General features: G+C 34.7%; 1 protein-coding gene across 1 annotated transcript in view; it reads left to right on the top strand.

Annotated features, from left to right (window-relative positions):
• The first annotated feature begins 782 nt into the window (after positions 1-782).
• Positions 783-14163, top strand: part of LOC107549559 (WD repeat-containing protein 46-like) — a 51858-nt gene continuing 38477 nt past the window's right edge. The window contains exons 1-5 of the mRNA XM_016230688.1: positions 783-947; positions 1712-1843; positions 3712-3792; positions 6309-6421; positions 8190-8277. Coding sequence (XP_016086174.1) covers positions 885-947; positions 1712-1843; positions 3712-3792; positions 6309-6421; positions 8190-8277 — 477 coding nt within the window. The 5' untranslated portion in view covers positions 783-884. The remainder of the gene's footprint in view (positions 948-1711; positions 1844-3711; positions 3793-6308; positions 6422-8189; positions 8278-14163) is intronic.

Here is a 14163-nt window from a genome sequence, read left to right as displayed (position 1 = left end):
ATGATACATTAATCACAATATATTTTTGACCAAATTGTTCAGCTCTATACTAAAATATAAATGAATAAAAAATTTATAATTTAAAAATAAACACAATTAAAATAAAACACTTATACTAAAAAACAAATGCTAAAAAGAACATATTATTATTATTATTACCTTTATTTAACCAGGAAAAGACTCACTGAGATTAAAATCTCTTTTCCAGGAGTGTTCTGGCCAAGATAGGCAGCCAAGTTTGCAAATATAAATAAACAACTTAGTTACAACAAACAAACAAATAACCGTTTAAAAACAATTGCACATCATTAAGTTGCTCTATAGATTACGTAATAAAAACTTAAAATAATTATAAGACACCAAGTTTGGTAACTTCATCTCCTTTTGGAGGAGATTCCAATCTGAAGGTTTTACCAAGCCCAGTTCTGACAAGGGGCACACAAAGATTATAATTATATATTTAATTATCTGTTTGCCTGCATGTCCTATGACCATTAACCGACATCAGAGAACCACGAACATGTGAATGTGCTGTTAAATGATTGAAATATTAATTAAAAATCACCAGGGACTTCGAGAAAATATTTTATATTCTATAGTCAAGAAAGACTGTTAAGCACTGTTATAATGTAATATATATATATATAATGTAATAATGTAATATATGAAAGAGGATGATACGAGCTTGTGCTAAACAGAAAACTAAGCGTGAAATCAGCCAATCAAAAATGTCCTAGTGCCTCAGGACACGTAAACCCTACAAATTGCAGCATCTCCACACTCCAGCTCAGTAGGTGGCGGTGTTTTATCTTTAAGCTGATTTGCCAACTGCTAATAATCGTTAGAAGAAGACAACGACGACCAGTCAGTCCTTTCAAACAAAAATGGCAGCGCTCGTGCCGGAGGTGTTGACGAGTACACACGTGGAGAAAATGAACAAGAAAAAGGTGTATATGATCATTCATTGCTCTGGCTACAATGTTATCCGCTTTTACATATCGGTATAAATGTCTTTGTTGATGTCGGATGTTTACAGTAAAGATTTTGTCAAAAACAAAACTCATTGCTTGTTGATTTCAGCGACTTTATTATTTATTAAAAATTATACTCAACAATTGTTCGTGATCTTTTTGATAGAATGGAGTAAATCTACCGCTTACAAAATGTACTGTGAAGCTGATGGTATCATATATCGTTAGCTAATATGCTAATTTGTTTTACCATAGTACTGAATAAATGTCATATTAACTATAGGTACTCTCCTGTCTAACGTTACATGATATTCCTATGGATTTCAATGACTTGAATGCACTTTTGTAATGAGCATGCTTTTAATTAATATTCATTGTTATATTTTAGGCTGATGCATTTGTCACAATATTGTAATGAAGGTCTTATTGATTATATTAAAACAAGAACTTTAAAAAGTTTAAAATAATATTGTATTATTATGCTTTAAAAACAATTCTTAATAAAAAGTATGACTACTGAAAACGCATCTTAATTCAATGTAGAAACAGAGCCGAAGTTAGGCGTATGTAACCAATGAAAATAAAACAAAGAAGACAGGAATAGAATGAAATAGACAGTTGCAGACACTCATGACTCTGTATTTCTAAGAACTAGATGTTTCCTTATTTTTCCTTAGTGACAGTCTTATTTGTTATTTATTTGTTACATTTATGAATTTGATTGGCTTTTTCTCACTCAGCCTCCAAAACGATATTGGGAAGAAACAGACCAAAGGAGACCAGAGGAAGAACAAGGTACAGCTGTTCAGAACCAGAATAAAGCAACAGTAAAAGAAAGGTCATTAAAAAGGAAGGATGGTGAAAGTTTGGAGGTAAGAGTATTTTTCCATTCAGTGAAATATTTGAACAGTAGTTCTCTAGTATGCTGTTAAAAGCTTGAAATCGGAGTGCTTTTAATAGTTAACATTTTTTGTGAGTTTTAAAGGGGCATCAAGTGGTTTTTGTTTGTTGTGCCTTGTTTCACTGTGTAGTATACTGATATCTATGAGCACATATGGAGCATCAAACAAATAGAAGTATTGATGTGTTGAATACATGAATGGTACTTTGGATAAATACGTTTGCAGTTATTTCTTTAAAAATAAAAATAATATTTATATTTTATTATTTTATATTTATTATTATATTATTGCAGTTATTTCTTTCAAAAAATAATTTCAACTTGAGTTAGAATTTTTGCTAACAATTAATTGTCATTCAAATAATTGCTAATGATTAAAGGAATAGTTTGCTGAAAATTGACTTACCCTCAGGCCATCCAAGATGAGTTTGTTTCTTCATTAGAACAGATTTGGAGAAAATTAGCATTACATCACTTGCTTACCAGTGAATTTTCTGCAGTGACTAATAAAAACAAACAAACTCATCTATGTCTTGAATGACCTGTGGGTATATTAGGCTGACACTTTTTGCCTTTATGTATGGATCTATTATACAGGCATCCAATTTTCTCCAAACTTTCTATGTTCACTTAAGATATAACCGACTGTGTTTACAAGGATTCTCACTAAGACATGCATTCAGGCATTTTTTAAAATGTATTTGTCTGTTCAAGTGCAATAAGATGTGAATGAGAGAACTCAGATTGGTTTTCGCACACAGTCTGAGAGGCTACTTTGAGTGCACAGAAAACCGTGGTCAAGTGCCAAATTGAGTGCTTTCACATCGTCTTGTACTTAAATGGTTTGAAATCACTTGAATGTTTAAATTGGCAAGACCTAAAAAGACAGTTCTTGTTGTTGAGCTCTGTTCATACACAAGAAGTCATTAAATTATATAATAAAATAGGCCTAATAGATTTTCTAGAACAGAAGTGTTCTGTTCTGCATATGCTGGACTTTTGCTATTAAGCCAAAATATGAGTTAAAATGGGGATTTTTTTAAACGGTTACTTTATAGTTTTAGAGACATGATAAACAAAACTTACTGTTCATAACAATTATAAATTTAGTATTACCTCATTGGTGGACTTGAATAGGGTTGGACTTGGTCCTGGTGCCCCAGCGCTGTTCGGCATGATGTTTTATATCCCCGACAACCTCTGTAGTCCCATTTAGACACATGTATTTTAAAAAAGCAGTTGCTAGCAAGTAGGAACTTTAAAAAACACACAAGGAGTATTACTGATGTATTTTATGTTGTAGAATAAAACATGAAAATACATTGAGCTTGCATTAACCACAGACTTTATTTTAGGCATTTAACCAAAAACCCATTCCAAAAAACTATAGACTTCAGGAAGATGGAACAGGAAATGCTAAAATGCTTGTTTCTGGGTTTTGGACTACAAAAATACGCTATCCCTGTAGCGCTCAACAGAATAGAAATGTATAATTCTGCTTATCTGAGGAAAAAAATCACTATAAAGGGGTACCTTGATTACAAATTATTTAGGAACCACTGCTTTAAAAATGAAATTTCTCATATTTGGATGGCAAAATAATTAAATTTAAAATGGACCTTTATTGTGGTTATCTCAAATAATTGCAATCGATCAATTTAACAGTCACCAACATCCTAACTTAAGCAGTTGTATTAATTAATTGTTTTAATTGCTCTTTTTAGTTTCACATGTCATTTAAATGCTTCTGCTTCAACTGTCTGGCCTGATTTGACAAAATTTGACCATAGTCAAAAAGTCAGTATTTCAACTTTCTGTTGGCTTATGTTGTAAATTTAGAAAAAGGACCCTTTTCCTGGTGAGGCTCCTATACCACATAAGCAACTCCAGAAGTTTCAGAGAGGAGAGAAATACAAAGTGGTAAGTCTAAATTCTTCATAAAAAAAAAGTGTTATACTTACAACATCGTCAAAATGTTTTCCTATATTATTTTAATGTTTCTGTTTTGAGTTTATTTGGCATGTAAAAATGGATGCAAGTCACTGTTAGGGGTGGACAATGTGAACAATTTTTACATCTCTATATTTTTCTGCAAACACTTTTGAAGTAATTTTTAACAGTCAGCCCTGAATTTTTTAGTTTTTATTAAAGCAAACATTAAAAAACTTACATAGGAATGGTATTAAAACACAAACCAGTGCTTTTCTATTGCTGGAAATAAGATACCATTGAAATGGTATCTACTGTATAACCAGTGGTATATCTCAATACCAATTTCGATACCACAGAAAAAAATATTTTTACCTTAATATGTTGATAATCCAGTACTGATGATGAAAACATGAAAGAAACAAAACTTTAAATATAATATAATTATATGTAAAATTGCACACAAATGTCTAGGAATGCCATTTTACTGTTTTCCACAGTAAATTATATGGTAGTTCATAGTTTTTTAACATAAACCATACATTTGACCATTATTTTAGAGTAAAATTACATATAATGTGATGTTACAACCATTTAAATTTTTTCGCTATATATCGGCTTCTACCCGAGACACAGTGCGGTTTCCGTAAAGAGCGTGGCATGGTGGACATGATCTTTGCAGCCCGACAGCTCCAGGAGAAGTGTCAAGAGCAGAATCGTGAACTGTGCACCATCTTCGTGGATCTCACCAAGGCTTTTGACAATGTCAGTCGCGAAGGTCTGTGGCGCATTATGTCGAAGTTTGGGTGCCCTGATAGATTCATTCTGATGGTACGTCAGTTCCACGACGGCATGATGGCTCGTGTTCTGGATGACGGAAAAGCTTCAGAGGCCTTTCCCTTCACAAACGGCGTCAAGCAAGGGTGCGTGTTGGCACCGACCCTGTTCAGCATGATGTTTTCAGCCATGCTGTCAAGACGCCTTTCAGAACAGTTCCTTGGGAGTCAGCCTGAGATATAGGACAGATGGGAAAATGTTCAACCTGCGAAGACTCCAGGCTGTCACCGAGATAAAGGAGACTATGCTACGAGACCTCCTTTTTGCTGACGACTGTGCCCTGACTGCTGGATCAGAGCAGGAAATGCAAGCCAGCATGGACAAATTCACAGCAGCATGCGACAACTTTGGCCTCCTTATTAACACAAAGAAAACCGAAGTGATGCGCCAGCTCCGAAAGCCCACCATCACAGTGAATGGACAAAAGCTGCAAGCAGGGGACCAATTTACATACCTTGGCAGCACCCTCTCCCGCGCAGTGACAATTGACATCGAAGTCAACTGCAGAATTGCCAAGGCAAGCTCTGCATTCGGCGGACCAACATGTGGGACCGCCATGGAATAAGCCTTGCTACAAAGCTTAAAGTCTACCGGGCAGTAGTGCTGACTACCCTGATGTATGCCAGTGAGACTTGGACTGTATACAGGAGGCACGCTAGGCAATTGAACCACTTCCACACGACTTGCCCCTGCAGACTTCTGAGGATCAGGTGGCAGGACAAGGTGCCAGACACAGAAGTCCTCTCCAGAGCAGTTCACACCCTGCTGATGAAAGCCCAGACACGCTGGGCAAGGAAAGCGATTGCACGGTGGACAAAAGAAGCGATACAAAAATACGCTGAAAGCCTCTCTCAAGTCCCTGGATATTGACACCACCTCCTGGGAAACCCTGGCACAAGATCGATCGACATGGCGCACGCTGATCCACCAAGGCTGCCAGACATCTGAAGCTAGAAGAACAACTATAGCACAAGAGAAGCGAGCACTCCGTAAAGCCAGAGCTGCAAATGCTGCAACAGTGGTGCCTACACATGTCTGCCCGACATGCGGCAGATCATTCCGTGCCCCTATCGGCCTTACCAGCCACCTGCAGACACACCGTGGACAGCCCACAACCCGTTAGATGTCTAGGTCCTCTTCGAAAATGATGGACCAACATTAAATTAAACAACCATTTAAATTTTTTCACTAAATATGGCAAGGTAACATAGTTAACCAATTAACAACCACTTTACGGTAATTTTATGTTACAATTTTGAAATAAATTCACAGTCTAGTCTGTAAGACACATAGTGAATAGAATTTTTTTCAGTACTAAGTGTGTCTTTTTGTGGTTTGACAGCTTAAAATCTATGCTACATAAATGGAAATGGCATAACATATCAACTTTTTTAATCTTCAGTTTGTTTGGTCACATTTTTTTTCATACACCAAACTTCAAACCCCTTGATGCTATTGATTGCATCTTGGATGTGAGCACACAACTACATTATAAAAATGCGAACACGTTTTTTTCCCTTGTTGCGATATGGTGGGGGTGAAACCTGACCTGGACACGATTTTAGTAGAATTTGTGAGATTCACCCAAATAACTTAGAAACATCATCTGAATCTGTACAAGGACTACTTTTCATGTTTTCAAATTATTTCACTCTGCTTTTATGTGTCAGCCTGCAGGAGCCCGTCGAAGGCTGAAAGAAGCCATTATATCCTCTGAGGCCATGTCTGAACTTGCTCAGAAACAGGCTGCGAGATATGATCTTTTACTTCCAGAGGATGCTGGGTAATGCAGTTCACACATTGTCATTCTTTTTTTCATCTGCCACATTGACTATAAACCCTCAGAAGTATTAAAAGAAGAGTTCAACAAAAATGTAAATTATTACATCACCTTCTTATAATTTTAAATATGATTTTCTTATGTGTAACACAAAATGAGAAAGGAGAATGTGAAATGCAGTTCACACATTGTCATTCTTTTTTTCATCTGCCACATTGACTATAAACCCTCAGAAGTATTAAAAGTAACAAAAATGTAAATTATTACATCACCTTCTTATAATTTTAAATATGATTTTCTTATGTGTAACACAAAATGAGAAAGGAGAATGTGATTGTCCAAGCTGCTCTATTTCTATACAATAAAAGTAAATGTGGATTGTGACTGTTAAAAGTAGCACAACAAAAGTAGTCCATGTGACTTTGGTGCTATATTGCAAGTAGTGGTCGAACAATATAGATTTTTTGACTGCTGATATCTTAAACAGCAGGGTCACACTATTTAATATAAAGATAGTAAAAACACATTTATAAATATTTGTGAAAAGTTCCATTTAGATATTTAAGCTCAGGGTTAGTGATCAATTCAAACAGAGGAACGGTCATGCACATGCACTAATTTTTACGCAGTCTACAAATGCCCGCTAAAAGTTCTGCATAATAATTTATTAGTCAGAACTGTGTAACAGAGACGGTAAACTAGAGAATGGGAGCTTCGTGCACTCAGGTGCTGGCGTTCTTGCCACCGTCAATGTAAAATTCCTGCTTCCCTCAACATATTGGCCAAACAAAAATATCAGCCAATATATCTTCTTTATCTTGTTTGAATATGTATCTAAATAACTTACAAACAGTGTTTTTAAATGTGTTCCACACACAAAGAAGTTCTGCAGATGTAGTGGTTAAAACAATGCTGCTTTAGCTTGGTACACACGCATACCAAACCAAAGTTTTTGTGGCAAATACGTGTAGTTACACCTCTAGTAAGTAGTCGTAGCAACTTATTGTCTAACATTATGTCCCAGGGTTAGTTTACTTCAGAAGTATTCAGCGCATGCATTCCCTGTTGATGAGGTTCCAGTGGGCATGACAGATTTTGCACTATTTTATATTTAAAATATAAAAAAATATTTAATTTATTTTTAAGTGACTGATACACGCATGGGCCTACCGGGCACGTGCCCAGGGCACTAGACCAGAAGGGGAGCCCATGTGAAATACCGCTGTCCAAGGACCATGATTTCAACAAAGGGGATACCTCGGTTTATTTATTATCAAGCACTATTATAACAAAGCAATGTTAATTTTGGAATTGTACATTGTAATTTTAGTGATTTATTTTTGATTATGTATTTATAATTATTATTATTATTATTATTTGCAGTCTCCTTACAACAAATGTGGAAGCAAAATGGCTAAACAAAAAAAATTAACTACAGCCATATTATCTTCTTAAGGACAGACTTTTTATATTGCAGTTAATTTTTATTTTTTTAATGTATATGTTTAGCATCAAACATCTCTATATCCGCTGATAAAAAGTTTGTTAATCAACCAACAGTTTGGGGTTTATGTGACGTAAAGTTAACCCTGCTTTCTGGACTCTCTCCCCAGAAGCCTTGCACATTCATGTATTGCATAAAAAAGGCCAGCTTGGACATTTTGTTAAACTACTGCTTGTGTGTTGAACTATTCTTTATTCATCTCAATTAGCAAATATGCACAAAAAAACTTTGTGCACACAGAGTTCATAACTGTCTGTCTGTCATCAGCTTCCTGGAAGGAGATGAGGATGAAGACACAAACACAATCTCTCAAGATGACATAGCAGATGCAATTGACATCACTTCTGGATCAAAGGTGATAGGTCAACGATTTATTTTGAACACTACTGTTTATTATTAACCTTACTGGATTTTGTAGAGCTTGAAAATCAATATGTTGAAATTAACCTAGTATGTGGTATCAGTATCCCCTTTCACACATAAATTACCGTTAAGAGATTATAAACAGGGCTTTTTCAAAAGTACCGGTAATCAGTTTTGACAAATTTCAGTTATGAGAAGTTGTTACCAATAAATTAACATTGTTGCTATGTTTGAACAAGGCATTGTACCATGTCTCGTGCTTTTAAGAGCAAAAACATTTACGGCTGTGACTTGAATGTCAAAAATGTTGTCAAATTGGGCAGTAGATAAAAGTAAAGCACTTGTCATCCAGGGCAATAAAGAAAATGGTGCAGCATTTAAAGGTAATTTGCGATGATTAACATCACAGAGTTTACTGGTGTTTTGATGCTGATATATAATGGTCTGGAACTGGTAAAAAGACGCAACGCTGTTGCTTGTGTTAACAGCATATATGGTGTATTAACCAGAAAAGTCAATCTGGGAATTTTACACTAATTTATTGGGTTTAATGTGTGAAAAAAGCTAATACATTTCACAGATGGATGATTTCATGGTTGCTTTGAGATTAATATTAGCATTAATATTTTAATAATTGCAAAAAAGCAATATCATTCTTGACCAGTCAATCTAAATTTTTTTTGTGTGTCTATAATTTTAAGTTGATTTATTGTGTGGTTTCAGTTGGCTAAGTGTGCCAGTAAGAAATAGCAGTCTTAGATTTACAGACATTCTTTTTGCAAATAGTTCAGTGAGATTTTTGTATGAACAAGGAGTTCTATAGCAGATGGTGTGGCCCACACAGATCTGAGTTTACCATCACCGAGTCAGTTTTGGGTAACGTGAACAGACAGAAGCAATTGAGCTTAAATCCATAAAAGAACTGGGGCAACATCTCTGAGATGGCATTAGCTAATCCTTACAGTATTTATTCATCTTTGTTAACGTTAATTAATAAAACTACAACTGTTCATTGAAAAAATTAAATATGCCAAGGTATTAATTTTACGTATAGTAAAAATAAAAAGCCTTTAATTAACTGGGCTAAGTCATTAAAATTGTTAAAAGTGTAGATCAGATTTTAAAAGTGTAGTTCAGGGCCTGTATTCACAAAACATTTTATCTCACCACTAAGAGTTCTCCTAAATAGCAGTAAAAGTTTTTAGCTAAGAGTTTTCTCTTAAAACTAGGGATGCTCCGATTCCACTTTTTCCAGTACTCGACCGATACCGATACTTTTTTTTTTTGGTACTTGCCGATACCGAGTACCGATACCAATATTTTTATTGCATTTGTAAATTTTTTAAATATTGGGTACAGAAACCAAAAGAGTATGTATAATGTTAGTTGGTTAACTTTTATTTATCAAATAGACACAGTCAAACCAAAATTTATTCAGACACCTTCAACATTTCTCACATTATCACAGTTTATTCGCTATAGTTTAGAAAATGGTAATAAATTATAACAAGAACTCGAAACGGAGTCAGAACAAATTCAGCTTGATAATGTTAGATAACTTTGATAGAAAGGTATTGTAGCCTAATGGATTACAATCAACCAAAAATCAGACAGCTGTTAGTATGACAGTATTTACACAACTATCAATACTTAGTCGGGCAGCCATTAGCCTTAATGACAGCCTGTAGTCTCCTGGGCATGCTGTCATCCAGCTTCATGCAAACTTGACCTTCAATTTTTGGTCCCAAATTTGTATCAGTTTTACTGGTAGTCCACTGTATGAAGAAATTTGTCGGTATGATTTGTCACGGTTTACTTTATTTTGCTATCCTCACTTACATAAATGAACTATAGTGTCATGTACCCACTAGTAAAAAATATAAAAAATTATATCTGGTCTCTGAATAATTTTTGGTTTCACTGTATATCCTTCTGTTATTTTCACACTTAATTATGCCCATTAAAATGTATTTTAGAAGTTTTTGTTACTTTCACTGTTAATTTTTTGCTCTATGGTACATCATCTTTAATTTTATAGCATTAGAGCTGCTCCATTGCAGCGGCTTAGTACTGTAATCACGCGCTTTGCTGTAATAATGCAGTTATACATCTCCTAACTGTGATATTTTCAGAAATAGAAGTCGAAACATGCTGCGATTTATATTCCAAAGCCACTCATATAATGCAAAAACACTCAAGCAAGCAAAACGCGCAACGCGTGCACGTATTTGTACTGGTGCAGAATAGTACAGCCTAGCGCATTTGACACAAGCTGCTAGATTCACTTTCGCCAGAAAGTCGTGTATGCCTAAGGTTAAAAATAAATGATATTTATAGTGAATGCCACTATAAATGGTCTTATTTAAACGATTTAGTTTTTATCCAAATGATGCGTGTGCTAAGTGAGTGAACATCAAAGATCACACAACAGAAGTTAGTACGCTCTCTCTCTCTCTCTCTCTCTCTCCCTACCGTTAAGTAACTTGTGCATTGTTTTACTTGTTTTTGACGTATCCGACCGAACTACGAATTTTCCAGTGATGTCTGTGAGAAAGGTATATTCACTCGACAAGCTCACGCATCTGCGCCGCCGTGCGCTCAATCCACTCAGCGCGCTTTGCTTATCAACTCGCGCACATCAGCTATACAGGCGTTGATACTGAATTGTTTAACATTATATTCATTGCAGACATATACTTCGTAGACATCCTTAATCTCTAAAAACTCCATTCTGCTGTCTGTTGTTCTGTTTTCGGTGTTTCATTGTCTATGGCACTTATCACATGCTGTGTGGTATCGGCGCTTGGTATCGGGGCATTTTAACGAGTACGAGTACAGGAGTTCAGTATCGGGACCGATACCAGTATCGGTATCGGTGCATCCCTACTTAAAACCTATTCACAAAGCTGCTGAGACAAACTTTTACTAAGGAATAGAGAGATGTTTAGTAGGGATGGGCGGATTGATCTGTAAGTATCGATACTTTCGATCATCACATAAAAATATCGATTCTAAAGTGCATTTTGTAACCATTAATTGTATTTATCAAGAAATTTGGTGCATAAAATAAGCTTCTAAGTGGAAATATTATTAATAATTGTGTTGGATAGAACCATTTCTCCTGCTCATCGGAATACACGCAAATGCTGAAAGATAGAACCAATCAATCACAGACAGCATTCGCTGCTGACGCATGGCTCACAGTGCTTGTTCAAATAGGGCTGCATTTCCCAAAAGCATCACAAACATAAGTAGATCTTAAGAAACCATTGCCACATTATTACATTAGCCTACATAACATTGTTACTATATATAAAATTAATTCTGAAAAATTCATCACGGTTTCCACACAAATATGAAGCAGCAATAATAAATATTTCTTGAGCAGCAAATGATATTAGAATAATTTCTGAAGGATCATGTGACACTGAAGGAAAATTCAGCTTTGATCACAGATGCATTTTAAATTACATTTTAAAATATATTAAAATAGAAAAAAAAATCTTTTTAATGGTTAGATTTCACAATATTGCTGCTTTTGTTTTTTTTTGTGTTTTTTTCTTCAAATAAGTGCAGCCTTGGTGAGCATGAGACTTAAAAAATATTACGAAATCTTGCTGACCCCAAACTTTTGTGTACATGTAACATTTATTTTAAATTGGCTAGTTTGTGCAAGTACATTTATTTAAACTTGTTGTTAAAAGTTCAAATGGATTGTGTTATGTTTTGTAATTGCTGTTAATAAATCTGTCAGAAAAAAATATGCTAAAGTTTCACCTTTAGGGGTACAACAGCCTGGCAGCCTTTTACAAAAATTAACCATGGCTCTATTACAGTAACCACAGTTTACCATAGTATTTGTACTAAAACTGCAGTAACCACAAATTTACAATGGTAATAATAATACATTTTAGTACTTATGTAACACCATGTTTATTTCTCATGAGGTATCATCAAAGGTGCATCTTTGTAACTTATCTACCCTTAAAGCATGCGTACTTGTATGGCACTAATATGCTCCCTTTTAGGGATATAGTTGCACCTTTGAGGTTACTGCCCCAGTAAAGGGCTAAAATACAATTATAGTATATTTTATTTCTGACAGTGTAAACAAAAAAGGCCTATGGAATGTTAAATTGGCTTTAAAATCTAATATTAAATGAGTATAATTACTGATTATATTCTTTTAATAATTGAAAAGATCAGTTTAGTTTATAGGTATCAGTATCGATATCGACAATACTGGGCTTGAAAATATCGGTATTGGATCAAAAATAAAATAAGAGGTATCACCCATCCCTACCCTTTAGCTAAGAGTAAAGGGGCGGGGTTGACCTCGTTGCTATCGATGATGTCAGCATGATTACTAACTATGCTCACAGTGATTGGCTGATAGTCTCTGTCAGAGATTTATTCATAGAAATATTGTAGAGCACGATGTTGCCATATATAAAGGTATAAAAATACAAATTTTGCCACATTCAAATAAAGATTTTAAAATGCAGGATAAGTGTCACTAATTAAACAAGTATATGTTCAGCTAATTGTCAGCCTCTTACATGTATGTTTCGTAAACAATTAGTGAATATGCATATAAACAGCCTTTTAATTAACAGAGTAGAATAATCATGGCTAATAGTAATACATGCAAACGTAAAAACAAAAAAAAAACGGACGCAAGAACAGCTGTTACTTCTTGCCCAACTGGTTAATGAAAACAAGGATATAATCAAAGGACAATTTGGAGTTGGGATAACCTCCAAAACGATAGGCGATACCTAAAAAATTTTCTAAAATGTTTACATTCAGAGGCAGATTGCCGGCAACAGCCATTTTAGGATAGTTTGTGGTTTGATCTTAGTGACTTAGGAGTCCTCTTCATTACGCCTAACCTTTCACAGATTTAGGAGCTAGTTTTAGTGCTAAATCGCTTTGTGAAATACTCTTAGAGCAAAAATTTAGGATTGACACGCCCATTATTTTTAAGGTTTTCTCCTAAATCGGCGAGTTATGAGCTACTTTTAGCCTTAAGATGTTTTGTGAATACGGGCCCTGATTTACAACTGTTCATTGTTAGTTTATGAACATTAATTAATATGATATAATTAATATAAACCGATATAACTTTGGGTTTTAATAATGCGTTTGTAAAGGTTGAAATTAATATTAACTGAGATTAATAAATGCTTTAGAATGAAGTATTTTTTATTGTTAGTTCATGTTAACTAATGTTAGAATTTTTTTTTCACGTATGAATCGTAAACAGAAGGCAGCAGTCAGCTGCGATAGCAGTGCAGCACCAGGACAGTTTAGAGAATGCACATGGCAGGTTTGAAATGAGGGAAGCATTATGAATGAAGCTTTCTTGACAACCATATTGATGTTTTGATACATAGAAAATAGCCTTATATCATGTAGGGTTACCGGCACACATCAGGCTTTACACACAAGAAGCTTGTTCAACATGGACACCCAGCCGGTTATCATTATCACCAATATCCTATAATGTATTTTAATATGAATAAAATAGTTCAATGTAAAATATTTAGCCTAGATATTAGAAATTAATTTATTAGAAATTAAGTAAAACAATAACATGACATTGAAAAAATAATAATTGAGAAAAACTTTGATTAAAGTTTAATTACATCTGTGAGTTGTATGTAATAGATCTAGGGGGCTTCAAGGACAAAAGGTTATAAAAGTTGTTTCAGATCACACGTTTCTGTGAAGGATCCAGTAGAGGAAGAGGAATTACGTGCAGTTCATCAGTCTTTTCATTTCATTTCTTTTATATTTTCAGTTTTATTTTAATTTTAGTTAAAAAAAATATATATATATATATATACACACACACACACACACACACACACACACA

The sequence above is a fragment of the Sinocyclocheilus grahami genome, unplaced genomic scaffold (genome assembly GCF_001515645.1).
Source record: "Sinocyclocheilus grahami isolate Dianchi unplaced genomic scaffold, SAMN03320097.WGS_v1.1 scaffold375.1, whole genome shotgun sequence".
Lineage (NCBI taxonomy): Eukaryota > Metazoa > Chordata > Actinopteri > Cypriniformes > Cyprinidae > Sinocyclocheilus > Sinocyclocheilus grahami.
This window is presented reverse-complemented; position numbering and strand designations above follow the sequence as displayed.